We start from the raw sequence: 27,424 nt of genomic DNA on the forward strand, positions 1-27,424 counted from the left end.
AGTAGAAAAAGTACAGTTTATACATAAAAAAAAGGACAATAAATATCCGTTACTGCGAAAACATTCCTGCCTGAAAACATCTTCCCTTGTAGCAAAGTGAAAAGGGTGTTACTCAAGTGCTCGAGTGGGGGTTACAGAAAACAGTCTAAAAGGGGTTAAAAACATACAGAAATGCTTGCTCTCACACTCATTATATAATCATAATCGTCTGAATATTTCATCCAGGATCCGAGCTCTGCTCATGACACAAACGCTGTTTCAAAAAAGTAACTTTTGTGTAGATCATTATTGACACTGTTCTTCAGGTAAAAACAGAAAAAAAACATGGCAGTTCAACCTTTGTGACTGTGCAGACCGTTTGGAGCGGCGAATCCCCCCTCGAGATAAATCTGACGGCTCTAAATCGTGGTGCTTTCGCAGAGATTGAAAAAAAGAAACAAACACCCGTTTTAGATTTTTTTTTTGTCTTTCTCCGAGCTTACTGCTGGAATATTTATCGATTTACAGCTTTTCAGTTTGCACAGTGGTTTTTATCTGTAACGCTAAAGGATTTCCGGATGCGAAAATAGGGCAAGAGTCACCCCAGCTGACTCCAAAACTCGTTTTTTCGCCAAAGAGAAATGTGTCAGTTTCTCTTCTCGTCTGCGAGTTGTAAAATCAAGGTGGAGGACGCTGCTGCAATGATTCAAGCAGTGGGATTTAATAAGGTTTGCCTTTGCTAATTTACTGCTAAATGCCCCATTGTTTACAGCAGGGGAAAAAAAAAAATTCAATTTTGTGCTTGACGTGGCTTTGATAGATGCCGTGAGGTCCGTCTTAATTTACTGGAGGTAATCTAAAACAACCTTGGGAGCTCCGACTGTAATAATGAAAATTAAGCTTTATTTTCTGCCCTCACCTTTCTGATGCTGACATAGCGAAACAGGATAAATCAACGCCCGACACGACTCTGACACCTGCAGCATCGTGGAGTGGAGGAGTGCAGCGGCAGAAAATGTCACCCAAGACCCAGAAAACTGGCTTTTACACGACCCTCCCCTGATTCTCAGCAGCTCTGCTCGCCTCCACGCCAATTTGTGCCGCTCTTGGCGGACTGCTCCGGCCATTACCGAGATAAGCAGGCAGTGTCTGTGTTCATAGATCAGTGCATTGTCCGCAGCTCATTCGCAGAACTGATCCCTCCTATCAGCCCTTTTTCTGCATGGCGGCGCTAATTTCCCCCCCGCTTATCTTCGTAAAAATCTGACCCCACAGCCTGGAGCTGAGGGAGAAAGACTTTCAGCCTTGACATGTTTTTTTTTTTTTGCTGTGACACAAAAGCTATAAAACCCCGTCCTTTCAGGTCAATTATAAGCCTCTGTTTGACTCAAGGCTCAAATCTGACAAAAACACCTGGGCAAACGCCAAGATTGACGTCACAGCATGCCAGCGAGGTGCAAACTGAAAGGCTGCATCTTTGGAAATCTATGAGTGAGCTACTATAGGTCACCTGAGCTTAATTTGGGTTCAACATGTGGAATGATCTTATGTAGCACCATATAAGAGGGGCAAGCAAACATAAACTAATAATTCATTAGAAAAATCATATTTACAAAGCACCACAAACAGTGAGAGGACAGACCAAAGTGTGGCCAGACTGCGCGCTCTTTGTCCAGCGTGTGTTTGTGTCCGTGCGTGTCTATCTCTTGGCGTGGCTGACGTAGCTGTTCTCGACGCATAGCACGACCAAGGGGGTGGAGCAGCTCGTGGAGAACTGCGACGTGAGGCTCTCTGAAGACGCCGCCGTGCCGAACGCCTCCCGGCCAGCGACGCGCCACCCCTCGCAGATGCTGTCGACTTGGTGCTGACCGCTGCTGCTCGACCCGTGCCACACCTTCTTGTCAGGCCTCCGAGGGGAAAAAGTAGAGAAAAAAAAAAGAAAGAAACACAGCTTTAGTGTGACCATTTTCAAGACTAAAAGAGGACGCCCAAATCCCGTTGTCGGTTATGACGTCTCACCATGTGTCGTCTCTGAGAACGTCCTTGCCGTCGAAGGAGTAGACCGAGACGTTGTCCTTCATTCTGCCATTGTTGAAGATGGCGTTCCAGTTGTCATAGATAACCTCATCCTGCAAACAAACGTGCGACACAGTCAGCTGAAAACAGATGCTGCGAGGCGGCGGAAACAAGGAAACAAGACATTTCAGATGTTCTGATGAAGCCAACAGTTTCCCCGTTATCAGCACCAACGCTAACATGCTGGAAAATATTTAGTTCACTCACTTTCAGGTTGACTATTGGCATATTGTCCCTGTCAGCCTTGCGGACGATGCTGTAGAGATCCTGGAGTCTGGAGGACAGGAAGGCCCGGAAAGTTCCCTTCATCCCAATGGCCTGAGCCTGGGTGAAGCACATGAAGTCTGCGCCTCGGATGCCCCTCATGGCACCGGTCTGAGGGCTGTTCAGAGCGATCAGGTGGAGCTGCACGGAAACAAAAAGCTCACGTTTACCATTACAACACGACCGGCTGGAGTTTTAGAGGAGTGTGGCAGCTTCTCTTACAGCTGGCCCTGAGGTGTGGCTGTGGACCGGAGAACGAGGTGGAGGTCTCCGCTGAGGTGTGACTGGGACAGCATACCGGCCGTCCGGTTGGCTTAAGCGGTCCGTGTAGCTCGGAAACCTGGGATCTGTCGGCGCAGGGTAGCGCGGATCAGGCTGGTATCGCGTGTCGGGGTTGTACCGTGGATCCGGCTGGTATCCCGCGTCGGGGTTGTACCGCGGATCCGGCTGGTATCCCGCGTCGGGGTTGTACCGCGGATCAGGGTACCGTGGATCGGTGTAGGTTGTTTGACGCGTGTCTGGCTCTGACGGAGGCTGGACGGGACTCTCGGCCGGCCTCTCTGGGAAGTAAGGAACAACCGGTGGCGGCTCAGCAGCCGCGACGCCATTGCCCTGAAACATAACGTGCGTGTGTTACATAATAGCACATGACATGTGTTGTCAGAAGAAGAAGAAGAAGAAGAAGAAGAAGAAAAAAAAGAGAAAATTGCACTCACATCCACACTTGGTAAGGCGATGTAGCTCCCGAGCTGAAAAATAAAGCAGAAAACTGCATTAATACACAAAAATCAGTATTAAAAAAGTATATTTGTGTCATTCTGGCTGATTTACTGATTAAGATAAAGACTAATAAAATAAAGAATAAAAAAAATCACCTGGACCTGACGAACTCCTTCTCGGACCCGTAGGTAGAGGTCTGTTTGGTCTATAATGTACACCAGAGAGCCTTCAGGTTGTCTTCTCGCTGTGGCCGTCATGGTTTCGTAAGACCTCAACACTGTCACCTACAAGCACATTCACACTTTGCAGATTCAAGCACACGCCTTCCAATGTTGCTTTTTCAAATCCTGTTGGCGCCACAATGAGGACAATGTTGACAGTGTTTTGCAGAGGAAGTGAGACAAAGGCGTAAAAGTTACTAAAATAGGGATACAGCGGTTTCTTTCTCTCACAACGACCCATCCCTTCTGTCCATATTCTCCCATCGCAGAAATTATTATTTAACTCTTTTTGCCACATATTCCCAATACAATAATGCTCCATTTTATAATAGAAGACAAGAAAATGCAGCAGGAACGTCTGACTTTGTGGAAGGTTTACTCACCCCTGACTGGATTCCAGGTAGTCCTGGAGCTCCAGGTGGTCCCGGCGGTCCAGGAATATTGATGGCTGCCATTTAAACAGAGTGCAATGAGCTTCAGACTGAACGCAGACTATTTAAACAGGACTGATGTCCATGAAAAGATGGCGGAGGATTGAATCTGTTCTGGGCTGTTTTGTTCTTGTTTTCAGTGACTATACTATTTTATACTACAATTCCCGACAACGCTGTCGACCACAATTCACATCATTGAAAACACAAAAACCTGCATGGAAACCATACAGACAGATGCCCAAGAACTCACAGGAGAAACATGATGTTTTTAAGGGCTTCCCTCCAGTCAGGTCATAGTATTCTGTTTCACGATGGGCACAATGAACTCAAGATATATAGTCATACGGTATTTTAATGGCTCTCATCCTTAAAGAATAGTTCAAGAATGAGCACAATCTTCCTTTAAACCTTAGGGCTTTAAATGGCTTGTGAATATGAGCCATGACTTACTCTGTGTGTCCCTGTAAGGCCCGGGCAGTGCTGGTCCTGCGGGTCCTGGGGGCCCTGGTGGCCCAGGTCTGCCATCGTAGCCTCTTCCAGGTAGTCCGGGCGGCCCCTGAGGGCCCGGTGGGCCAACGATTGATTCTCCTCTGGGGCCCTGATAATACACAGAAGGCAAAGTCCAATTTACAGCAGGGTTACAGGTAGGGTTGCAAAGGGGCAGAAAATTCCTGGTAAATTTCAGGTACATTTTTAGAAACTTTCCCTGGGAACTTTTGGGAATACTCCAAATTGGATCATTCACATGTAAACAAAGACTTTCCATCAACATTAGCTGGTGCGTAAGGCCTTCACACATTGCTTGGCCTACACGCATTCCCATAAAATCCCATTAATTCTCGTTAATTCCCACGGAGAGCTTCCAACTTTGAAAATTCCCAGAATTTTGCGACCCCAGTCACCCACAAGGAGGATCTCTTTGAAAAAGTTTTGATTGTTTGCTAAACTGAAGACTGGGGACGGTTTTCACGGTGTGATCTTACTGGAGGTCCAGGCACTCCTGGGGTCCCGACTCCACTCCCACCATAGCGGGGGTCATAATATCCTCCGCTCGGTTCTCCTTTTTCTCCTTTCAAGCCCATCTCACCTTTCAGCTCATTCTGGGCGGACAAAACGAATACAAGAAGCAGACAAGAAATCCGATGTGAAAACATTTTCATGCGTCCAAACGAGACCTGATGCGATCGTAACCGTGGTTACGAGGACAGGGTTACCTTTAAAGTGTAAAAGTCGATGTTTGACCCATAACCTGGATTGGAGACATATAACGCAATTAATCTGCGAGCACTCTGAAAACTCCCAGCTTTTCTCTGCATGATTTACATGAATGACGCTACCTGGAATTTCAAATAACCCCGGTGGTCCACGATCACCTTTCTCTCCTTTAACTGCAAACAAGATGGACAGTAGTTCATATCTTTTCAACGCACGAATGATGGTTTGTTTTTCAGAGTCAGGTGAAAGCGTTTCTTTCTGAACTGTGAACTCACCAGGGTTAAACCTTGAGTAATCATCGTAACCCTGAAAGGAAAACAGGGACATTTCACATCACTTTACATCAGTGGAATATTCAATAAAAAGCAGCTGAATGGGAAAAGTCCACGTTTCGACTCACTCCGTGTCCACCGGAGGGAACGGGGGGTCCAGGAGGTCCGGGGGGCCCTGGTGGACCTGGGGGACCCTGAGCAACGACAAAAATATCCATTACTGAGCGGATCGCTGTCAGCATCTCACGTTCAGAAGCAAATGGGATTAAATACAGTGAAACAGAAAAGGATCGATCGGAATCCTGTAACACCCACAGGGTAACTGTATCCAGATCCACCGCCTGAATCTCCCTTCTCTCCTTTGCCGCCGTTCAATCCTGGTCGACCCTGAAACAAAACCAAGTATTCACGTTCAAATTCTGTGACAGGAAATATTCACACCTACCTGGTGTGAATCATTGTTAAATCATTTAAATGGAGATTTAATACAGGTTTCCTCCATTGATTGTTACATAGGTAGCCGGTGAGTTCAAGTCGGAAATGAAAAAATAAATACTCCCAGTCTTGTTATTGCCTCTCATCGGAGGAAGACTTCACTTTATCGGCTTAATAAGCTTTTTTCATACTCTCACTTTCAAATAGCTCATATATACGTTTCAGAAAGCCGTTCGTTCTAAAATATTTAAGGTGTAGAAAACTAACGCTTTCACGTGTTCACCTTTGAAGAGGGTTTTTGTGTGTCATTGATTCAGTTTCCAAAATACAAAGAAAGAAGACAAAAAAAAAACAAGAAAGAAGTGCAAATTGATCTTAAAGCACCATCTTTTGCCAAGTTATCTGTAATGACGTCGTTATTGGGAATGCATCTGCTCACAATCATTTTGGTGGTAATCTGATGTCAGGGTTACTTTTCTAAAAGGGAAGGAAGGAAAAAGGGAAGGGGTAATGTGTCAGTTGGACCTGTCTGTCAAAAACTGTTAATTTGGTTAAAAGAATCGAGGATCTGGGGTTAGTGGTACTTTTGGTCTGGATTCAAACATCACAGTTCCTTGAGCAGTTCCATGAAATAAACATTCATGCTTATGAGTCCACATAGCATTTACTTGGTAAGTTGACAGTTCCCACTTACCGATCTGCCAGGGAAACCGATCTCTCCCTTCGGGCCTGGAGGTCCCTGTGGCCCCTGGAGAAACACATACGCTAATTATTGCTAATCCGATGCAGTCGACTTGTCAAGTGACAAAGATTTTACATACTGAAGGTCCTTCCGGGCCAGGATTTCCCCTCTCGCCCTGTAAGTGGACACACACGCTCGGTGTAAACATCACAGAGGTACTTTTCAATAAAAGATGAGCAAATAGAACAGACAGACGTGAAGGTGTAATGCAGGAATTCATTAAAGAAAGATTAAAGTACCGGTTTTCCTGCTAGACCTCCCAGATATAAAGGTCTCCCATCAGGTCCCATAATGATGCCGGGCTCACCTTTTTGTCCCTGAACAAAGCATAGATGTTAACAGATAAGCTTCAGACAAAAAAAAAAACATCATTACATGACAGGAAAACTTTTTTTTCCCTTCAGATAACAGCAGAGTGGAAATTGAGGTTATGAAATAAAAGAAAAAAGTACTTCTATACTGTAGAACAACAATATGTAGATAAGGACGAGTCCACTGGTCCTTATCTACATATCGTCTGCTCTAAAACTCTATAATCTGCAAAGTGTGAAGTGGCTGAGAATATCTAAGACTGAAAAGTCACCGTTTTACTCATGGCGGCTGAACAGCAACACAGTTGCAGTGAATAATGTGATCTTTTACTCCAGCTGAAGACTTCACAACCACACAGTCGTCGATGTTTGTCAGGAGAGAAGCTGCACCACCACGAAAAAACTGCTTTCATGCAGAAGGTAACTCGTTTTGTCCAGCGGACTAAAAGCAGAAGTTATGGCACCGCAAGGAATGAGTTGGGCACTTTTCAGAGCACGATGCTCTGTTTTTGCTTCAGAGATGTCTCCAAGAAAACGTGTTTTTGGTTGTGAGGACCGAGCTGAGCCGTTTCAGCTTCTCCAAAAACCCAGGGATCTTGGATGAGTGGATGCCGTTTATTTTTTCCTGGCAAGCAGCACAGTTTGGAAGAGGTTTGGATTTATTCATTACACCTCACGGACGACAGTTTTCCAAAGAAGAACCAGGAGGACGACGGCTTTGCGAGGAGGCTGAGGCTAAAAGTCGAGGCTCCTCCATCGCTAAAAGAGCGCAATTGCAGTTAATGAGCATACATACCAAACACAGACATCCTGCAACAATCTCCGTTGGAACAGTTTGCCATTGGGGGTGGAATTCTGGCTCGAACACACATCTGTGTTGTCATGCTTAAAAACATAGCCTAAATCTATTTTTTTCTCTTTCATCTGTTGTTGTAGCATCCCAGCAACTGGAGCGTTTCGCACCTATGAGTCACCATCATCCCCATCATCCGCAAGTTATGAAGTTTGCACAGCTAATCCAGAGGTACCCGAGATCAAGATTCACGTGAGTGGAAATGACCATGCCATCTCTACTTTCATGAAAAACATGGATTATCCTACCTTAGGTGCATATCCAGGAGCACCTGTGTCCCCTTTGTCTCCTTTTGGCCCAATAGGCCCCTAAATAAAAAAAACGTAAAATAACATTAATTCCCATAATTAATAATTTCTCAAACTAAACTGTGTGATTTCCATCATGTTACATACCGGGAAGCCTGCTCGCCCTGAAGAACCATAGCCTCCCTAAAGAAGAGAGAATAAAAACACATGAAGCAAAGAGAAAAGAAAACACAGTTCTGTGACTTGTTAAAGTGGCATTAGTTCAGTGAGGCTGATGGTGAGGTCAGTTAGGGGATGAGACTCACCTCTCCCACTTCGTTCCAATACACTTCGTTATACTACAGCAAAACAAAGTTAGGTCAGTTAGTAACAAACAATCAGGCAAGCAGTGGCCGTTAGTGAATATGAGGGAAGGCTTGCCAAGTAGTGACAAAGTGGCATGCTGATGCGTGACAGTTGATGTAGTTTTCACAGGTGAATGCAGACTCAGTTCATCTCTTTCCATTTACATTTTCAGCCGTGACTCACATCTCTTGTTCCCTGACGAATGATCTGTCCTGGAGGTCCGGGAGGCCCTGGAGGTCCAGGTAACCCGCCACTTCGTCCCGGGGGACCCTATGTTACAAATAAGCACAGATACTGAATATTGACACCCAAAAATAAATAGAGAGAAATAGTTTGGGTCTTGGTGAACACTTAGACCAAATAAAAGGCGATGAAGACAAAAATGGGTGCAGTCTGTGCACATGACGTATGAGAAGAAACATCCTGGTATCCTGGTTATACTGGACACTGAAAAGGCATCTGAAACCAGTGTCCCCTGGTTTCTGGACGGTTGTAAGGCATCTTGAATTTTCAGAAAGTAATGTTATGATATAGGTATAGCAGCATTGTGTGCGTTTAACTTCACATTGTGAGTAAGAAAAAGTGACTGGATGTCACTTATGAAGAGATTCAAACTGGAGTGGTCCTAATGTAGAGCCCTGTGGTACACCGTTCTGTCTGATTTACACTCCTGTACACCAAATTTAGATTCTATTATGAGGAGCTGGAGCACAACAATGCATGTTGGGAAATGTCCTCTAGTCAAAAAACAAAAACGTGTTTTGGCAATGACTTATGTTTAGGATAAAAACATTTTATGACAGTACATGTCCATCACGTTCCCTTTACTTTTATTCCCTTTAACTGGCAGAACAAGATTACATATAAGTCTATTTCATATCAATTCAGGGGATATATTTACAGATGAAGTTTTTCAGAATGTAGAATGTAGAAGAAGTCCTGTACATGTTCACCACTTTGCCAACAAATTATTGTATCAGTACAGTCAAAAACACATACTGAATGAATGAAAAATACTTGCAAGATGATCGCAAAAAACAGAAAACGTCACTCACCATCTCTCCCTTCTCTCCACTGCTTCCCTTTTCACCCTAAAAGGTGAACACAAGACCTGATTAGCAAAGTAATGCTACAATGTAATATTAAGAATATGTACCTATAAGGTAAATATTAGGTGCAACTTAATTGCGAATTCTAGTTTATTTGGCTCCGTACTGTCAGTCCAGGGTATCCGTCCACACCTGGAATTCCAGGAGGTCCACGTGGTCCCTCTGCTCCTTTATTCCCATGGACACCTGGAAAACCTGGCTTACCCTACAAACCATGATCAAAACTTTACTTTTCATATTGATTACTTTTACATATGCAAAAAATCACTCAATATCATCCAGAAAGCTAGCACTTGTGTTCTAAATTATGTTTTTCAAGAAGGTGTGTTTAGTTAAAGCAATTTTCTGCACTGTATTTGTGACTTTCAATCAATATTCCATTGAAATCTATTGACAATATACTGAGTCAGGCTTGAATAAACAGTTGGTGATATGCTGAAAAAAAAAATCCATCCATTTCAGACCTAAACAGACATTTTCTGTTGCGATAATCCAATCTTAAAATCTGACCAGGTTTATTTATATTGAGTTTATCTTATGCCACGACAGCTGTTGGGATTGAAGGGGATAAACGTAAAGAGAGAAGCAACATGCACAATCTCGCACACATCCTTTTTGGTACTTACAGGTAGACCTGCGATGCCAGGTGGACCCTGGAGGGCACAACATAGACAGCATGAGATAGAGCAGCTACGGGACTGTGAGCAGAGCAACAACAAATATTGTTACCTGTGGTCCAGGAGGACCTCTGAGTCCGGGCAAACCGTCGATCACCTCATTTCCTTCTTGGTCGCTCTGTAAGAGGAAGATGCTAATCAAAAATGTAACTTCTTATTCATCCTGAATTCCATATAGACCACTGAAATTCAGCATGAATCCTCTCTAGTAAACTCACTCTGTCTCAATTACAGGACATGTAATTAAAGCACTGAACATGAATTCATCCAATGTTCTTCATACTATGGCTTATATCTTATGAGAAATTTTAGATCGTTCAAATATAACCAGCTGACACTATAGACCAGATACAATTAGCTGTTGCTGGTATCCCTGATTTACATTTACATCAAATAAGAAAATTGCATGCTTAAGACAGCTATGAATGCCAGATTGCTAACATCTTTATCCACTTTTACGCTACTATCACTGGGTGCTGTCGCTCAGCAGGTTTCCAGAAGCTGGCAAATTGGAAGAGAGCTTTTCAGGCAGGAAGGCCTTAAAGGGACAGGCACTAAAATGTCTTGTTTCGGACATGGTAAACTGAGCCAATTTTTTCAAGTTTTTTTTATTAATATCACTATCAACATTATACTATTTCAATTCTGGAACATGAGCCAATGTTTATTATGAATGGTACTGAATCAACAGAAACCTATACTCACATAGCCAATGCGGAGTGGTGGCCCTGGTGGTCCAGGTGGTCCTGGAGGCCCAACTGGTCCCATGGGACCTGGAAGCCCTGCCAGACCAGTTTGTCCCGGTGTACCACTCAGTCCTCGGTTACCTTGAGCGCCCTGGAGGTGGAACGGCAACAATATGGGTGCTTTTTGTCCAACTTGCACAATTTCCAGCGTTAGTGGGTTATGATGTTACCTTCAGTGCATCCAAAAGAGAACAAGAGAGGAAAACTAATGCAGCAAAAGGGGACGTACAGAAAGTTAGGTAGTGAGGCGATCTGTTAAGTTTATCAAACACGGGCAGATATCATACACAGCGAAAAGTGAAAGCAAGCAGTTGAACATTTAGTTCAACCAGGAAGAAATACAGCTTTGGTATAACAAAAAATAAAAGGTTATGTTGAGAAATAAAAAAAATGGGTTAAAACTTAGGAAAAGTAAAGAAAACCACCAAAAAGCAAAGACCCTCCCCCAGTACCTGCAACCCATTACACACCGTATAGGATGGAGCAAAGTAAGAGAAGAAGTTGTCGAAAAAGTTGGAGCTTCGTGCGTCTTGCTAGAGGAACGCAACAAAAAATATGGCTTGATGCACCCGCCACAAACATTGAATTTATTTATTTATTTTTTTTAAACATCAGAACAGTGAGCAAATCTTTATTGAAAACATTTATGGGTTTCCACAAACAAGACAATATTTTTTGTTCTAAGGAAAGAAATTCAGACTTCCCTCACCTTTTCTCCAGCTGGTCCTGGGAGGCCAAGATAACCATTGTCACCCTGGAGGACGAGAAAAATAAAAACACTTTATAGCCACAATAGGGGCTAAAGTTATTCACATCTTTGCTGGATCAAACACTGGGGGGGGGGGGGTTATCTACAGTATAGTAAAGAAAATAAAGTGGCCCTAATACAAAACCCTGAGGTACACTTCTGTGTCTGACTTGCATATTACTTCTGTGTCTGACTTGCATATTGTTTTGCAAAGCTCCAATGTGCTTCACAGGGCAGCAAGCATGGCTGTTAAGATTTTGTCTTTACCTTTTCTCCTCCGAGTCCTGGCAGACCAGGTGCACCGGGAGGGCCGGGGGGGCCCTGAAACAGCCAACGCAAAATACAGTCAGTGTATTTGATCTCACAATTCCATTATATCCTGCCTAAAATGGAATGAAGAATATTCTTTCTTCTAGAAATGATCCCTTTTCGCAAATTAACTATTTCATTTTTACAAAAGTAATTGAAAAGCAGCCCTTCAAAGCAGATGAAAGCATCGCTTTTTGAGATTTTTTTCTTGAACATTTTAAGAACTAGAATACTTACTGGTAGACCAGGGATTCCATCTTGTCCGGGTGGTCCTGGAGGTCCATAGGCTATTGGACCATCAGGTCCCAGTGCCACAGAAGTGCCAGGGATCCCTGGGGGACCAGGTGGACCGGGAAGACCTGGAAGACCACGTGGACCCTTGGATAGCAAATCCCAAAATTAACATCCTGTATAACTATGTAATTTTTTGTTTTGGAGAAACAACATACCTGGATGTCTGTGAATCCTGATCCCTCCATGTCAACAAATGTCTATTAAAAGATAACTTAGAGTATAAAGTTTGTCTTTTAAAGCTAAATAGTTAAATAAAAACAACAACAAACATTTCAAAGCCTGTACATACTGGACGATCACCAGTGCCTGGTCCAGGAAGTCCTGGTGGACCTGGGGGGCCTCTGGGGCCAGGTGAACCTTCACCTTGCTCGCCCTGGAGAGATTCAGGTGGCACATTAACACACGACCGAATGACTTGAGTCAGAACTTAATCACGTATTCCTGTACTCCACCTTTTGGCCTTTAGCACCTGTAGTTCCTGGAAGTCCTGGAACACCAGCTGAACCAGCAGGACCCTGAAAGCCAGAGTTACACGGATTGATAAACCATGAAGTGAATGAAACAAGGTAAAAATCAAGTTACTGAGTGAATAATTATTTCAGGAACATAGAGACGCACGGCTTTTCCATCCTCTCCTGGATCACCCTGAAAAGACAGAAACAATTTGTGATTCGCAGAAATATCTAAAAGTTTCAACAGATTCTTCTCATCTCCTCTATACTCACAGGCTCCCCGTCAGCCCCTGGTGGTCCTACAGCTCCATCCACACCTGGCGGCCCTGGTGGTCCAGAGGGTCCCGCCACCTGCTGCACAACGGAGCCATCCCCAAGTCGGGCAACCTCTGCTGCAGGTCCCGGAGGACCAGGGCGCCCGGGAGATCCCTGAGCGCCACGTTCTCCTTTATTGCCCGGGTATCCAAAGCCAGAGTCACCCTGATGAGGAAGAGGGGGGAAAGTCAGGAAAAGGCTGATGGATGTTTGGCTCTGGTTTGTTTAGAATAACGCCGCTGGTGAAAATTCCATATGATTCTGTTTATTTCTATATGTAATTACACTTATTTAGCTTTAATTCATTCTCAATCAGAGTTAATTGGAACACCAGAATAATTTTTTGCATCATAAATTGTTTATGGATTCAATTGAGCCTCACAATCGATCGAAGAGGAACAATCTGCCTGCAGAGCTCAGATTAGTTCTGCATATAGTCTATGTATTTCATGAGTTAGCGATAGCAAAAATGATGGAATTGAACTTTGGAGAAAGAATCCAGAATTTTTTTTTATGAATAAATAATAAAAACTTATTTTTTCCTACAGAAAAACAGGACAAAAATGACGAAACTGTAAACCCCACCCAAAAAAGAGAACAGATGGAAAATACTCTGATGTTAAATTCTGATAAATCTGAACCCAGATTGGGACCCTGACTGTTATTTGACGTCTTCCTTGGTCGACCTGCATGTTTTCCCCTCAACAATCCTCCAATTTTGTGTAAAAAAACAATATCTTTTGTTATTTTTGTTGTAATTCTTATGTGTTTTTGACATATATATATGGAAGTCATGATTCGAGAACTTGCTGCGCCACCAGGTGGCTCCACTGCCATGTTCTCCCTGTATCTGATATTGTAAATTCTGCCCTTGGCTGAATAGTTTGTGGACATCTACATAATTGGATTTTTTTTCTCCATGTTTTGCACTTCAGGACATTTTATTTGAATTAAACTATCAGAGGCCTCTTAAGTGTGTAAAACCCACTTACATGGGAATATGTGGGAGGTATAAATCTCAAACTACACTCATGCTCGATGATGTCGCCCATGAAAAATAAAAATTCAGTCTTGTTGTGGCTTCATCGGCGGATAAACAAAATTACTCAACTAAAAGATTAAAAAAACAAACATGCAGCTGGTATGTAACATACCTTTGCCCCTTTTTCTCCCTGGAAAAAGAAAAAAAACAAACATTACTTTGTCAGCTGCATGTCACTGGATACGTGATGCAAATGGCAGCGCGAAGGACGGCGTACCTTCTGTCCTTGTACTGCACCCTGTGAGGAGAAACTAGAGCCAGAGCTGCTACCTGAATCCCCCTTTGGCCCTGCGGAGCCTTGATCTCCCTTTGAGCCTCTCTCTCCCTTGTCGCCTTTCTCCCCTTTGTTATTTGCGGAACCTGTAGGAAGTCAAATAAATTTAGAAAGGTAGGAACAGCTGGACTGAGCAGCAGGATGACCGGCTCATCCAACACATTTTAAATAAAAAACAGTTCACAGAAAATGTGCTGACATGCAATGTGTGTAAATGTGAAACATGCTACAATTACTTCCTATTGCATTTCACATTCATATTGCTCAATTTCTTCAAAAAAAAAAAAAAAAGGATACACTGATCCATAGTGTTATTACTATTCGATTAGTAGAAGCAATGTCTATATCAGTCCTCTAGGGGGCGCCACTGCACTGCTCACAACAGGTGCCTGTTCCCACTGATTCCTCCTCAATCCCTCTCCAACATGCTCTGGTGCACATTTCATTTTTTATTTCATCTTTTTTTCTGCAGTTCAGGGTCAACACAGCCGCTCAACGGATTGTGTCAAACTGAAATTGCTGTTAGCGACACAGAGCGAGTGTTTTTGACACTTTCTCATGTCAGCGCTGCAGCATTACGGAACGACAGGAGTGTCGAAAGCTAAACCTGTTGACGAATAAGAACATTAACAAATGAGGCAATGTATACAGAAATACAGACAAACATAAGAAAATGTTACAACAAATAAATAAAAGAACAAACAAATGTGGAAATACAGACAATTAAAGGCGTTTTCATCTATTTTCACTTTTATTTGTTCATTTATACATGTTTTTGTATTAATATATTTATTCTATGTAAATTGCTACGGCTAAGGTTCTTATTCAGTTCCCTAAATTGTCGTCTATTTATTTTGATTCCTTTAATTTAGCTTTTTAATCAATACATTTTTTTAAAAATTTCTGATTGTCGTGTTTTTTTATTTCATTTTGTTTTTTCTTTTCCTCATAAATCAGTCAATCAGGTTCAAGCACAAGTCATCTTTATGAACTGCACCGCCTTGTGTGAAGAAACTACTTTCTCATTGCTTTTCTTTCATGTTACATGTACAAAGTACAACTTCAATTTAAATTTTTTGGATCGTAGAACATGTGTCAAAGTATCTGGTGTTACACCAGAAGTGCCTCCCAAAAGTCAGAACTGGGCGTTTATTTCCTGCCTCAAATGTGCTCAAAAACAGATGAAGATTGACAGTTAAGGTGAAATGAGTCTTGAAGGCAGTGGTTCCCTCAGTCAAGAAGGCCCAATTCACAAAAAGGAAGCAGGTAACTTTGGCCTGAGAGCAAAAGTCGGAGGGAAGAAAAGAGCGCAAAAATGACATAAAAAGGTTTAAAAAAAAAAAAAACGGAAAAACAACAGCGACTAATAAGTGATTAAAATTATAATTTTTTTAAAACTGGCAATACAAAAAACCACAAAAAATAACTTATTTTGTGTTTATATTTCCACAACAATTGATTTATTAAAAAAAAAAAATAATTCACATGTGTATCCTGTTCGTTGATGCACTTTCTTTTGAGGCACTCCCACCATTTCATACAGCTTTGCCTAAACGGGGTCAAAAAAATTGCCACAAAAAGATGCATTTTATCGGATCATCCATCTCGGGGAGCTTTGGAGGTTAAACGTGTTGGAACAACGTTGGAAAATTCCCGACGCTTTCAGGTCCAAACAAGCAAGACGAGCAGCCCTATGCAAACACAACCCCTGGTAAAGTAATGGAACACTTTTGGAGGGTTTTTATACAGCCATTTTATTTGGGAAACGTCTACACTCATCACATATATAACAAAAAACTATTTTTCGGATGTAACGCCTCTCTCTGCAACTGGCTGCTGGATTTCCTCACCCAGCGGCTACAGGCAGTGACGGTTAGCACAGACCCTTTGTTTGCAGAAGGTCCAATAATGCACAGAGAGACGAGATGATGGGGCTGATGTCAGTTAAAGGACCAGGGAAGATGGAAGTCATTACCTCTACCATGAAAGCACATGGTGCACTTTCAAATTTTGGACACTTTTCTCACCCATCAATCATAAGGAGGTTAAGTGATGGAAACTGGAGACACAAGGCTCCATCCTGCAAAACGGATCCATCAACCCCTGTACAAGAGGGTTTGAACCAGAGTGATGTGGAATGATATTTCTTTATTGAAGTCCACAAATGCTTCAAGCCGTCGTGAAAAAGCCAGCGGAGGTACAACAGAGCAATGACAGAGTGATAATCTGGTTGATGATTTCCCCATTTTTTCCTCTGCCTTAATTGGAGGACCAAAAAAGCCCAACTATGACAACAATTTACTTTTTTTTCCAGGTACGTCTTACGAAGCCTGAGTATTCAGCTGGTAAAAGGAGCGTTTCGTTTCTCATCTGTGATTTGCTTATGTATTTGCCGAGAATGCTGCGACTCCACGTGACCTGTCAACAGCCTGGTGAGGTAATGACGGCGAGTGTCTCAAGCTGCCTCGAGCTGAAGGTTTACGGTCTCGCTTTTTCTTTCCGTCTTACCTTTCTGTGTGATTGTGGTCCCCTGTGAGGATACCTGCGGGGGTTCGGGGACCGGACGGAGGGGTGGGTGAGTGATCTGAGGATGAAACAGAATACAAAACAAGCGTTGTGAACAAAAAAACCCGTTTGCACAAATACAGAAAATCTGATGCAACCTCACCAAAGCTTTCGGTCCTTGAAAACAGTGGATGTTTTAAATGAAATTCTGGCCGGTATATCGCTAAAAGAAGTTGATCCTACTCTTAATCTTAGGCGGATAATAAATTCTGCCAATTGTGGTTCATTTTTCTGGAGGTTTTGGATTACCACCGCTGCCACCTGCTGCTTTAAGGAGCTTTGAGCAGAAAATGGAGCAATTTATGCTCCACTGCAACACAGCGTGTTAACGGTGGACATTTTCATACCATTCCTTGTTAAACACAAGGCCCTGCAGCCGCCGTTGCAACCCTCACAGGTTTATTGTATTCTATTAACACCTACTTGAGTTGACTGAGTCTAACGCTGGTTTTAAAGCAGCAATAAGTTAAACAAACCTACAGGTGAACCAGTGGTACATCTGAGTTTGCTTCATTCACTGTTGATCTCATGTTTTTTGGCCTCTTGGGTCCCCGTTCCGAAACTGCAGAGCTTCATGAACCCTAGCAGTGGTTTTTTCCTGACAGTCTAATGCAGCTGAAGTAGAGCCAGGAGGTGAACACTTGCAAGAAAGCAAGGTTTTTTTCAAAAAGGAGTCATGCTAGAATCATATTAAGCCCATCCATCCACCCATGTTCTGGGCCTGTGTCCAATCTGTGCTGTGACTGGGAGAGATGCAGGGTTCACCCTAACAAGACAAACTACCATGCATGCTCACGCTCAATCCAAGTCGACAGTTTATAATAACCTTGCTAACCTAACACGCATGTTTTTAGATGGTGCGAGGAAGTTGAAGGACCCAGAGAGACCCCACACGTTAATGGGGAAAACACACACCACGGGGGCCCCTGGCCTGGACTCGGACCAGGCTTTGAGGCGACAGAGCCAACCACAACCCACACCACTGTACAGCCCACTATGTCAGCCGCTCAATCTGTAATTTCCGTTCTCTGTCAACACGATCCCACACTGCTTCGATAATGTTGAGGTCCGGACTCTGGGGAGGATTCATCCCTCCATAAGACCTGTTGTCGCTGATTTTCAGTCCACCTCTTGTGTCATTTGCCACATTTCGGATGAGGCTTCAGTGGATGGATCACTGAAGGTCTTTGTTGACTTTTTATCCTTTTTCTTAAGGCCATTACTATCAGATACAGCTCATCTGCTCTATACTATATATTTTTTTTGTCGATCTGCTACTTTTCCGGTTTCTTCAATGTTTTAAGGAAGCACTGCAAACCATGCTGAGATATGCCACGTTTTAAGCTCATAGCTCTTAAGGAATAACACTGTTGCCGCAAAAATTTTACCTTTTGTCTCTTAAACGGTTTTCTTTTTATAGATGCAACTAGAGATTTTGACAGGCTAGTAATTCAGTGCCTTAAGATACCATTTAAAACTGCTTAGTCCCTTGAGTTAGGTGCGTTTTTTGTTTTTTTTCCGCTTGATTGATTCATAGGTCAGAGTTAATGGGTACACCAACCTTCACAGTGCTCCCTTTCAGAGTCCTGTCGGCTTCACCGCTGCCAAAGTCACCAGAAACCTGCGAGACGCGGACAAAGACGTGTGAACACAAAAGCATCCACAAACTTTTTCATTTGGAGTATGACAGAATCACAGGCTCACTTCATAAGGGTCGTCGTCTTCGTCACAGAAACGCTCCGCTGCCCGAGGGTCTCCCACGAATTTCAGCTCTGAGATTAAACCCTAGGATGAATAAACAAATAAATGAGATACCCTGAGATATGGACAGTTTTTCATCTCAGTTTTCAATCTTCAAAAGGTCTGTGACATGCGCTGACCTGGTCAAAGTCAAACAAACCACAGACAATCACACGCGTTGGACAGAAAAACTCGCACTCACACACCTGCTCTTTCTGTAAACAGCATGTTTCTTGAATTAACCGAGTCCCAAAAGGGACGTTTGGCAGAAGATTCATAGCTGTTCCTCCGTTTTTGTTTTTTTTTTCTTCCCTGTTCGACAACTCTCTTGAAACATTTCTTCAGCACATGAGCATTTCCTCTGCCGGTACCCTGGAGTTTATGGCTAGAAAATCAGCCTCTCCTCCGTATACAAAAGTGCAAAACGAAACGTTTTTTAAATGAATGAACTAAAGTATGTAAAAGTGATTACTTTGTTTATCCAAATTACCTTTTTTTCCATTCTGAAACAATACATATGTCCTGCTTTTAGAATATTAGCTGACAAAAGTCAAGTTCATTTGTCCAAATTCTAAAGAATACTGTTTTCTCATTTGTTTTCCTCAGTGTTTTTTACATTGTAAGTGGATGAATGATCAAATAATCCTGAGAAAACTGAACAATCACAAGAAGCTTGTTGGTCAATCAATCCTCAAAAAGATTACCTCGAACTTGTCAGGGTCCGCCCCCCCTGCCTGACCCACAAAGATCCCCGCCCCTGGGTCAAGCTCCATCGCATCCGGCGAGCGCTCAAACTTCACCACCTGCGGCTCCATGTCGCATTCCGAGTAGAAAGTCACCTGATCCTCCAAGACTGAGAGCGCAAACCGGCCCCAGCTGTTCTCCAGGCTGGGCAAGTCGAAGCTGGCTGCCTCGTACGAAGCCTCAGAGTCTGGTTCGGTGTAGAAGAACCGCAGCTTCTGGCGGCCGGACTGCACTGCGCTGAGCTTGATGCCAATGTACATGAGCTTCTGGGGTGCGTCTGTGATGGAAAAAAGGACGGCAGCCGCGGGGGTGAAGGGTTTGATGTTGAAGATGAGGGAGAAGTGCCGGAACAGTGGGTTAGGGACATGGGCCACAGCCAGCTGGCCCATTACAGCTGCAGAACTGAACTGGTAGGCAGGATTGCCTCCTGGTAACGTGACCTTAGTTATCTGGTCTGGTGGAGGTTCACCAATCAGTTGGAGCAAAGTCACACCATTTTCTTCTGCGAGAAAGACAAAACAAAGTATTCAGATTTAGGGACAAGGTTAAAAAAAACACTTAGATAAAGTCTGAAGTCAACGAATATGTGTTTTAAAAAATAAGGTGTTTTTGAAGAAAAAAAACTTACTCTTTCATGGCTTTGTGTGGATAAATAAATACAAAAGTAAATTAAGGGGAAATCTTAAAATGCAAGTGTAAACCACATGAAGTTCAACAAGTTGGTCGACTGCTATAAAATTAGCCACCACACCAAGTGAGCAATGTGTCTCTGGAGAAACAAACTAAAGCCACACTTACTTTAAAGTCAAAAAGCAAACCACAGATGTTAAATCCAGCAGTGACCTCTATGCAGCGGGGTTGAACAAATTGAACCAATACCATATTTATGATATGGTGTCTGAGAGGCCGAGTGGGCAAATTAATGGAAAAACTGCTCATTTTCCAGTTCCCATGGCCTGAAATAGCCCAATGGGAAACCAGGAGACCAACAATTATTCTGCATCAGCATCACAGGGGAAAAAGTATTTGGCTCGGATTTTTTAAATCTGTGCATTAAAGGGACTTCAAAGTGTGTGTGTGTGTGTGTGTGTGGATGGGGGGGGGGGGGTGTCTCAACTTCATAAATGATGTGAACGTCATGAGAGCAGCAATGCTTTATCCAAAGATTGTTGGCAAAATCCTAACAAGACAATGAAAATGATAAATTCCTCATTCATAATCTTAATAACAAAATATGAAATGGGGAATAGGCTTATTTTACAGAGAAACATCAATTTACCTGCTAAACTGTGCCTCTCATTCGACATCAATTATTCAGTAGAAAAATAACAGTAGAAAGAGAGAAATTGTAAATTCCAACAGCAAAGGGAGAAGCACAGTCATATAGAGACTGATAAAACAGAGATTGATATAATTTTGGCATTAGAACATTTTGAGCAATAACTGATCATCGGTTTTATATATACTGATATTAGCATTGCATATTTGTGTATGTACCTTAGCCATGACCTGATTTAAGCTTGACACAGCTATGCATACCATGACAAAAACTATTTGAATATTTTGACAAAACTCAAAAATAGGCCATCTATGATGACTCATTTTGCTCTGCAGCTAAATGCTGTTGCTTTCATCATAATAATGGGGCTACGACTTTGCTAACATGTTCATGCTAGCTTAGCATAAAGGTCACATGTTTTAAATATTAGTTTAGCATAATAAATAATGACCTTTTAAGCAATTTTACATAAAGATTTGAACTATTTTGTTGCAGTTAAACAGCAGTTTAAGAGTACAGTTACATAACAGTTTAACTGAACTGAAGCTAAGTCCCAATGTAACATGCTGAAATGCTAATATGCTAAAGCTAAAGGCTGCATAATATCTACCATGTTCCCTTCGTAAGTTTAGCATTTTAGTAAGGTAACGTGATAAAAGAGACTTGAAGAATGTGAAGTTGCTGTCATTCTCACTTGCACTCAAACTGTCCTTTTTAATTCCTTTATCGATACAACGACTAAGAGAATCCACTACATGTGAGTTAATATAACAAACACATTGCAGGATTTATTTGAAAGTTCTATCATTTGTTTACTTTAATGAATTAACCAAAAAAGGTATCAAATTTTGAGGGATCAAAGGCAGATCTTGAATTCAGTGATGCGATTTAATTACCCCCAGTAAGCTCCCCCCCCCCTTCTCTTATGCAATGGATTTGAAGGTTTTAAGTCAAAATAAAAGGAATAATAAAAAATTTGCAGACAAAAATGGTCTTAAACGGTGGTCTCTCAAGGAATCTCAAATCTGATCATAAACTTAAGTATAAACTGAATAACTTAACTGAAATTCAACTATTACAATTAATATACTTTTTAAAAAAAGGATACTATGTCATTTCGGATTACATAGTTTCTATGACAACAACATCCTCTGTATTACGTCGTCATAAAACAACAGAAAATATATCAGGAGGCAACTCGTCAAAACAGCCATAACTGTCTGACATTTTCAGGGAAATTTTCAAAAAGTGCAGCCACAAAATCTTTTCTGTAAGACTTATTGTGTAAAATGACACCACAATATTAAATTATGACTGTATTATGTTTCCAAAGGTGCTGCAGTGTATAGCAACAACCAGCTCAGATCCAATTGCTGGGAGGATGTGAACCAAAGCACAAAAAAAGACTTTATGCTTAAGTTTATGCTGCACATATGTTGGTTGTTGTGTTGTCTCCACCTGTACAGAGACTATGACTAAGCCTGGATCCTGAGAGATTTCATCGAGCTGAAGCTTGGGCAGGGCAGGGTGGTCGGCTTCCCACTGAGGGCACCTGCTATTGGTTCATCTCATAGCAACACAGCTGCTGCAGCTGTTTCACGAATCACGCCTGACAGATTATGCCTGGAGAAAAAGCCAGCTTCTCCGTTTCAAGCTGTGAGTTTACATTTAATCAAGGATGGGAACTTGACTTTCTCAAGCCAAGTCCTGTTCTTATTTAATATGCTTTAACATCTGGAAGCGGTCTCGTCTGACCACGGCTCTCATACTGGCAAGATCCTACAGCCCGGAGTAAGGAAACCTCCAATGAACACCAACAATATCTGCCAAGAAACTAGTAACACTATGGTTTCAAGACCATTATGTGAAAATAACACAAACTTTGGATTTTTTTTTCTTCTTTATCATAGCTGCAATCTTCTGCTTCAAGCTCTGAAATTATTTCTGTTTTCCTTGTGAATAAAAGAAGCAAAGCAAACACCAAGTAGCAAGGAGAATTTTTTCTTTTCCCCAGCGTATTTATTCCTATTCTTGCGGTCACTGATTTATAATGCATTGTAGCCAAAAGAGGGACATTTCTTTCAAAAACATGAGAAAGAGAGAATTTCAATAGCCACCCTTTTGAATGTAGTTTAGTGTTAAAGACAGAAAGAAGACAAACTATACTTAGAATAATCATGAACATGCCAGTGGTTTGAAATTCTTGCCCTTTCTCCTCTAACATTGCTAAATACTGATTGGTGGATAAAAATGTGTGATATATGATTCTTTCTGAAATTGAAGCAACTTTTGACAAACAATAAGAAAGCAACGAGTAACCAGGCCTGAAGGCAAAATACAAGTGACTTCATGTGTATTCAGTTTCAGAGGATTAGTGGACTGCCATGTCCATATTCTTTAACTTGTGAGAAATTCAATGCCTCCTTTAGTGAGTTAAAGAAAAAGATATGCCAGTGAAGAGAGGCAAAGACGGCCAGATGGGCAGAGATACAGGGAAAGGAAATGCGTGTCAGATATCCATGGGAAAGAGGACCATGAGGGACTCTTAGATGGAAGAAGCACACAACCCCAGAAGGCTGCACTGACACTGCATGCCATTTAAAGCATGTTGAAATGTCATTGTGGAACTAATGGGGTTCTCCAGAGGTTTATGAGTGGAGTGCCTCCCTCTTCCCTGGTGGAGAAACACGAAGACAAGATGAGAGGCAAGTAAAAATAAAAATAAAATCAGCAGGCGGTCGTATTTCATTTCAGATAATACAAACACAGCCATCTTAAGAGGCTAATATACAAAGTTAGATGGACAAAACAGTGTAATTCATAGTTTGTTTGGGCTTAAAAGTCCAAGCATAAGTTAAGAGATAAAAGTTAACTTCACTCTAATCTACTTCTGCCTGACCTGAAATATTTACATTGGCAGAAAACTAATTCAACCTCTTACAATTACACAAAAACGTTCAAGTGTGTATAGTCGTGGTCATTTTACCCGTCTGATAGCTGCAGGCCATATTTGGAATAAGTAAGCCCTGCAATAACAAGCTAATGAAACCATCTAATGATACAATCCACTGAAATCTGCTGTTTTACCCTAAACAACACCAACACCAAACACTCCCAACCGAGTCGGAAGCCAACACTCTCTGCTAAGCTGCCCCCACAGCTGCAGTTCTGCCGTACAGAGACCCGAACCCGGGCGAGCGGCATCGGTTCAAACAGGTTCACCCCCTTCTGTACCCCAGTCAGATCCTAATCCTCGTTTGATTAAACTGAGAGATGAGACCTAATTAAAGCTGGACCGATGTGGGCTCAGTTTAGTCTGTAATGATCAGCCTTCTTGGTAATGATGTTATCAGGTAGCAGCTGCACACAATAGGATGCAGAAAAAGGACAAACATCTCGGGTGAGCAAAAGCACCTCAATCTAAGCATTAATCTAACTGTAAACAAGCCAATTTCAGGCAATTGAAAGCGAGTCTGGGTCAATCTTTCACACTTAAGTGATACGTTAATGTCCCGAAAGGCGATTCAATTGTTTAAACGGACCTCACGCAGTGTTTCTGAGTTAAAGAGCGGGTACTTCCCCACTCGCATAAAAGTCTCTCTCACACACTGTTCCACTCCCTATCTGTGCTCATCTTCCAATGGTCGGCCAAACACTCAATTATCAACTACCAAGCTTAACTGGTTTCAGAGGGTGGGCAACTGGCGGTGCCCTCTGACCCCTGGCAGAGACGTCAAGCTGCCTCGTCTCTTCCCAGCCACAAAGCTCTCTTGTTGCCATCTGTGACACCGTTGCCCTTTCCCCCCAAACCAAGCACACAATCGGCATACTCTCTCTTCGGAGCAGACCATTTTCCCACCCACAGCAACTATCATAAATGTCATCCACAGCCCCCCCCCCTCCCACCACAGATGGCCCGACTGACTTTTCTTTTTTTGCGACTGCGGAAGCCGAAAAATCTGCACTTCACGCCACCGCAGCTGATCAGAAACCAAGAAGTGCGATGACGAGGAGATAAGCCTGGACAGAAATGAAGGGCTGCTATCCAAGAGTAGGACGTGACAGTGGAAACATACAACCCAAGGGACGCTGCAAGGAGGAGGGGGGGGGGCACCTACATCACAGTAGACACTCCATTTGATTTCTGCAAACACTGTTCATTGATATTAGAAGCGGGAAAGATTACGTGAGAATGCACTGTGTGTTGGGTCTGATATCATCAGTAGTTATAGGCTGGGTTTGTTGGGAAATCAGTACATTTTGATTCACAAACTTACAGCAACAGGACACAAAGTTTGTGTGGCGGGTCAACAGGTTTGGATAGTTAACATATTCCTTCAGCAGAGGAACCTAAATTCCAAGTAGTTATTTCACTACAGAGTCATGGTGCAAAGGAATGCTTCATAGCTGAGGTTTAAACCCATGGTGCGTCAATGATTTACTGCTGAAACGCTAAATGCTGCCATTAGAAATGCCAGAACCCTAACCCATCCGAATGTAATCCACTAGCCAACCTACCTGTTAGCTCAACCGAGCCACTGATTGCACTTTGTCATCCACACCCCTCTGAAGTATTGTTATCTCATAGGCAGAGTCACTATGGCTTTTCTCACTCTGTGTTGAATCTTTACAGGTGCTCAGGCCTTTTTCTGGCCCAACAGCAGCAAAACCCGACAACAGTCCAAAGCCAGAGCATTTTCTGCAGAAATATTCTCCATCACATACTGTACCTTTGGAAACCATCCATTTTTTTTTTGTTGTTGTTCTTAGCTGAACAGTTGTGTAAACATGAACCTTGCATGTGACACAAAACCATCTGCCACTTAAACCTGGAACATTTGCACTAACTGTGCCTTTGGGAAAACACATAACGATGGTTTTATGTAGCAGAGTTCATACTGTTAACCCTGGAAGAAGCCACCGACTCGACGTGCTGCTGAATTTATGAAGGCACTAAAAGCCAAATGCGAGGGCCTCTGCAGCATTTCCTGTCATAAGGGTTTACACTCTGGGGGAGAAGCTTCTGGGCCAAGTCTTGCTTTTGCAACATGAAGGGAACATGTGTTTGATGTCCAGTACGACCAGAATTACATCAGTGAATGCTGTAAAACAGACAGCTCCCACCTATCCACCTCACAGAACCTGGAAGACTTCCCAAGCTGAAACATTACCGACTCGTCACACAAAATCGCTGCCTTTGTGGATTCCTCACAGCGCAGTTTACGAGACAATCATGTGAAGCCGAACTTCAGGTTTTCTGTACTTTAAATTAATGGTCACCATTTTCCAGGCATCACAGGGTTTTAGAAGTATATTTGCAGAGACTTGCAGAGCAATAGAGATAACCATGTATGCATCTATTAGCTAACTGCTGGTGACTGAGTTGCATTGTGGGTGGCGTAGACAATGAGTTCTTACAGGAAAAAGAAAAATGTGTGGGAATTTTTTTTTATTTTGCTGTGGGTCTGATGCAAAGCCTTTTTTTAACAGTTTGGTTTCAATTGAAAATGAACCAATAGGGTCATAAACTACTCCTCAAAAATCAGCAAAAAGTTAGGAAGTGTTTCAGATTTGAGACTTTGTTGCGTTACATTACGATAAAACTAATATTTTGGGGTTCTGGACTGGGCTGCAGGAAATTCTATTTGACTTTGTACATGCTGATCGTTGCAATTTTGCATCTGAACTCGAAGCCCAGCAGGTTCAGTCTGTTTTTCCAGTTAAACCGATGCACCAAAGGGCGCCTGGTACGAATGCCATGTATTTAGTTTGGTTCTGAAAAATGGTAAAAAACATCAAATAGTGTACGGCGAGAGAGGAGCCCTGCAACATTTCCTGTCATAAACCAACCATATGTTTGATGTCCAATACAACCAGAATGACACCTACTGAACCTAAAGACTACAGCAACGACAATGTGCTTGGACAACAAAACAAACTAAAGAAAGAAACTACAAAAATTGACCGGATTCGAAATGTATCACCACACAGGATACATTCCAATCCGCTGGGGTTACCTTTCCAGTTACTAACTGACGCGCACGCAGGACGCCCGGGCTCCTGCGCTGTTTCAGGTAAGTGGTCACACTCCACCGGAAGGCGCCCGTTTTCCAGGGATGCCCAGCAGCTGTCTTGCAGCACGTGGCAGAAACCGCGACAGGGCAGGTGCAGGGGCGCAGCGGGAGGGGGGCACCTGGGCGCCAGCAGGAGGCAGAGGAACCACTCTGCGCTGTGGTGACACCCCGCCCTCACAAGCCACACCCACTCATCTAGGACCGCCCTCACCTCTTCCACAGATGTGTGGTTGAAAAAGTTGGGCAGCGTGAAAAAGTTGGGCCGTTTGCAAAGGGGCCAATCAGAAGGCACCGGGAGACAAGGTGATGCTGAGGCAACAGTCACATTTATTCTAGAAACATCAATCTTGACAACTGACCCGATATCAGCCCTGGACCCTGACCCATTCCCTCCCACAACCCCAGACCCTTCATCCACCCTCCCCTCTCTGAACCTGCCTGTTTCAGCCGTCACGTTAGGCTTAGCGCTCTCCGCCTTCTCTGTAACGCTCCGGCTTGTAGTCCAGGTGGTCGGAGTCCCGTCCCACGTCTCCACAAACTTACGGATTCCTGTGGCCACGCTGATGATTTCTTCCCCAACCCCGGATAAGGTGCCATCCACCTTCCCTTCCTTCACAGTCGTGTCACTGGCTGTGGTAGCAGCGCTTGTGGTTGCAGTTGTCTCTGTTGAGGTGTCTGTGGTGGGTTCTGGCTTTTTGTACCACAACCAGGCCTCCAGGCTCCCGGCACAAAGAACCAGGAGAAGCGAGCATGTCTGGATGCTCAACATGCTGCTGGTTCTGTCAATAGTACTCTCACTGTTCCCCCAAAATGCAACCTGTCAGCCAGCCGGTCAACAGTTAAATCCAAGCTGTTCGAGGGCCACTGAGGATCCGCTGAATGAACGCACAGACACACAAAAACTCCCATTCAGAGACCCTCCCTCCACAGCTCCCTGTGCA

General features: G+C 43.0%; 1 protein-coding gene across 1 annotated transcript; it reads right to left on the reverse strand.

Moving 5' to 3' along the window:
- Window positions 1-774: 774 nt before the first annotated feature.
- LOC140303544 (uncharacterized) lies at window positions 775-27,424 on the reverse strand. The gene is made up of 42 exons (XM_072382372.1): window positions 26,933-27,424; window positions 19,091-19,625; window positions 18,351-18,431; window positions 18,208-18,267; window positions 16,590-16,665; window positions 14,025-14,167; window positions 13,920-13,937; window positions 12,724-12,930; window positions 12,617-12,643; window positions 12,451-12,513; window positions 12,288-12,371; window positions 12,154-12,195; window positions 11,942-12,082; window positions 11,663-11,716; window positions 11,357-11,401; window positions 11,118-11,180; window positions 10,607-10,738; window positions 9,954-10,019; window positions 9,851-9,877; window positions 9,331-9,429; window positions 9,171-9,206; window positions 8,299-8,385; window positions 8,076-8,108; window positions 7,918-7,953; window positions 7,771-7,830; window positions 6,598-6,675; window positions 6,438-6,473; window positions 6,311-6,364; window positions 5,497-5,568; window positions 5,310-5,375; window positions 5,185-5,215; window positions 5,032-5,082; window positions 4,909-4,943; window positions 4,678-4,794; window positions 4,145-4,292; window positions 3,644-3,708; window positions 3,195-3,323; window positions 3,036-3,068; window positions 2,542-2,931; window positions 2,263-2,460; window positions 1,999-2,108; window positions 775-1,886 (listed from the first exon to the last, which is right to left on the reverse strand). Exons 1-42 carry the CDS (start codon window positions 27,250-27,252, stop codon window positions 1,679-1,681), a joined length of 4,356 nt encoding a protein of 1,451 aa, XP_072238473.1. The 5' UTR covers window positions 27,253-27,424; the 3' UTR covers window positions 775-1,678.

Source organism: Leuresthes tenuis, unplaced genomic scaffold, assembly GCF_036924035.1.
Source record: "Leuresthes tenuis unplaced genomic scaffold, fLeuTen1.0.hap1 SCAF_1, whole genome shotgun sequence".
NCBI lineage: Eukaryota > Metazoa > Chordata > Actinopteri > Atheriniformes > Atherinopsidae > Leuresthes > Leuresthes tenuis.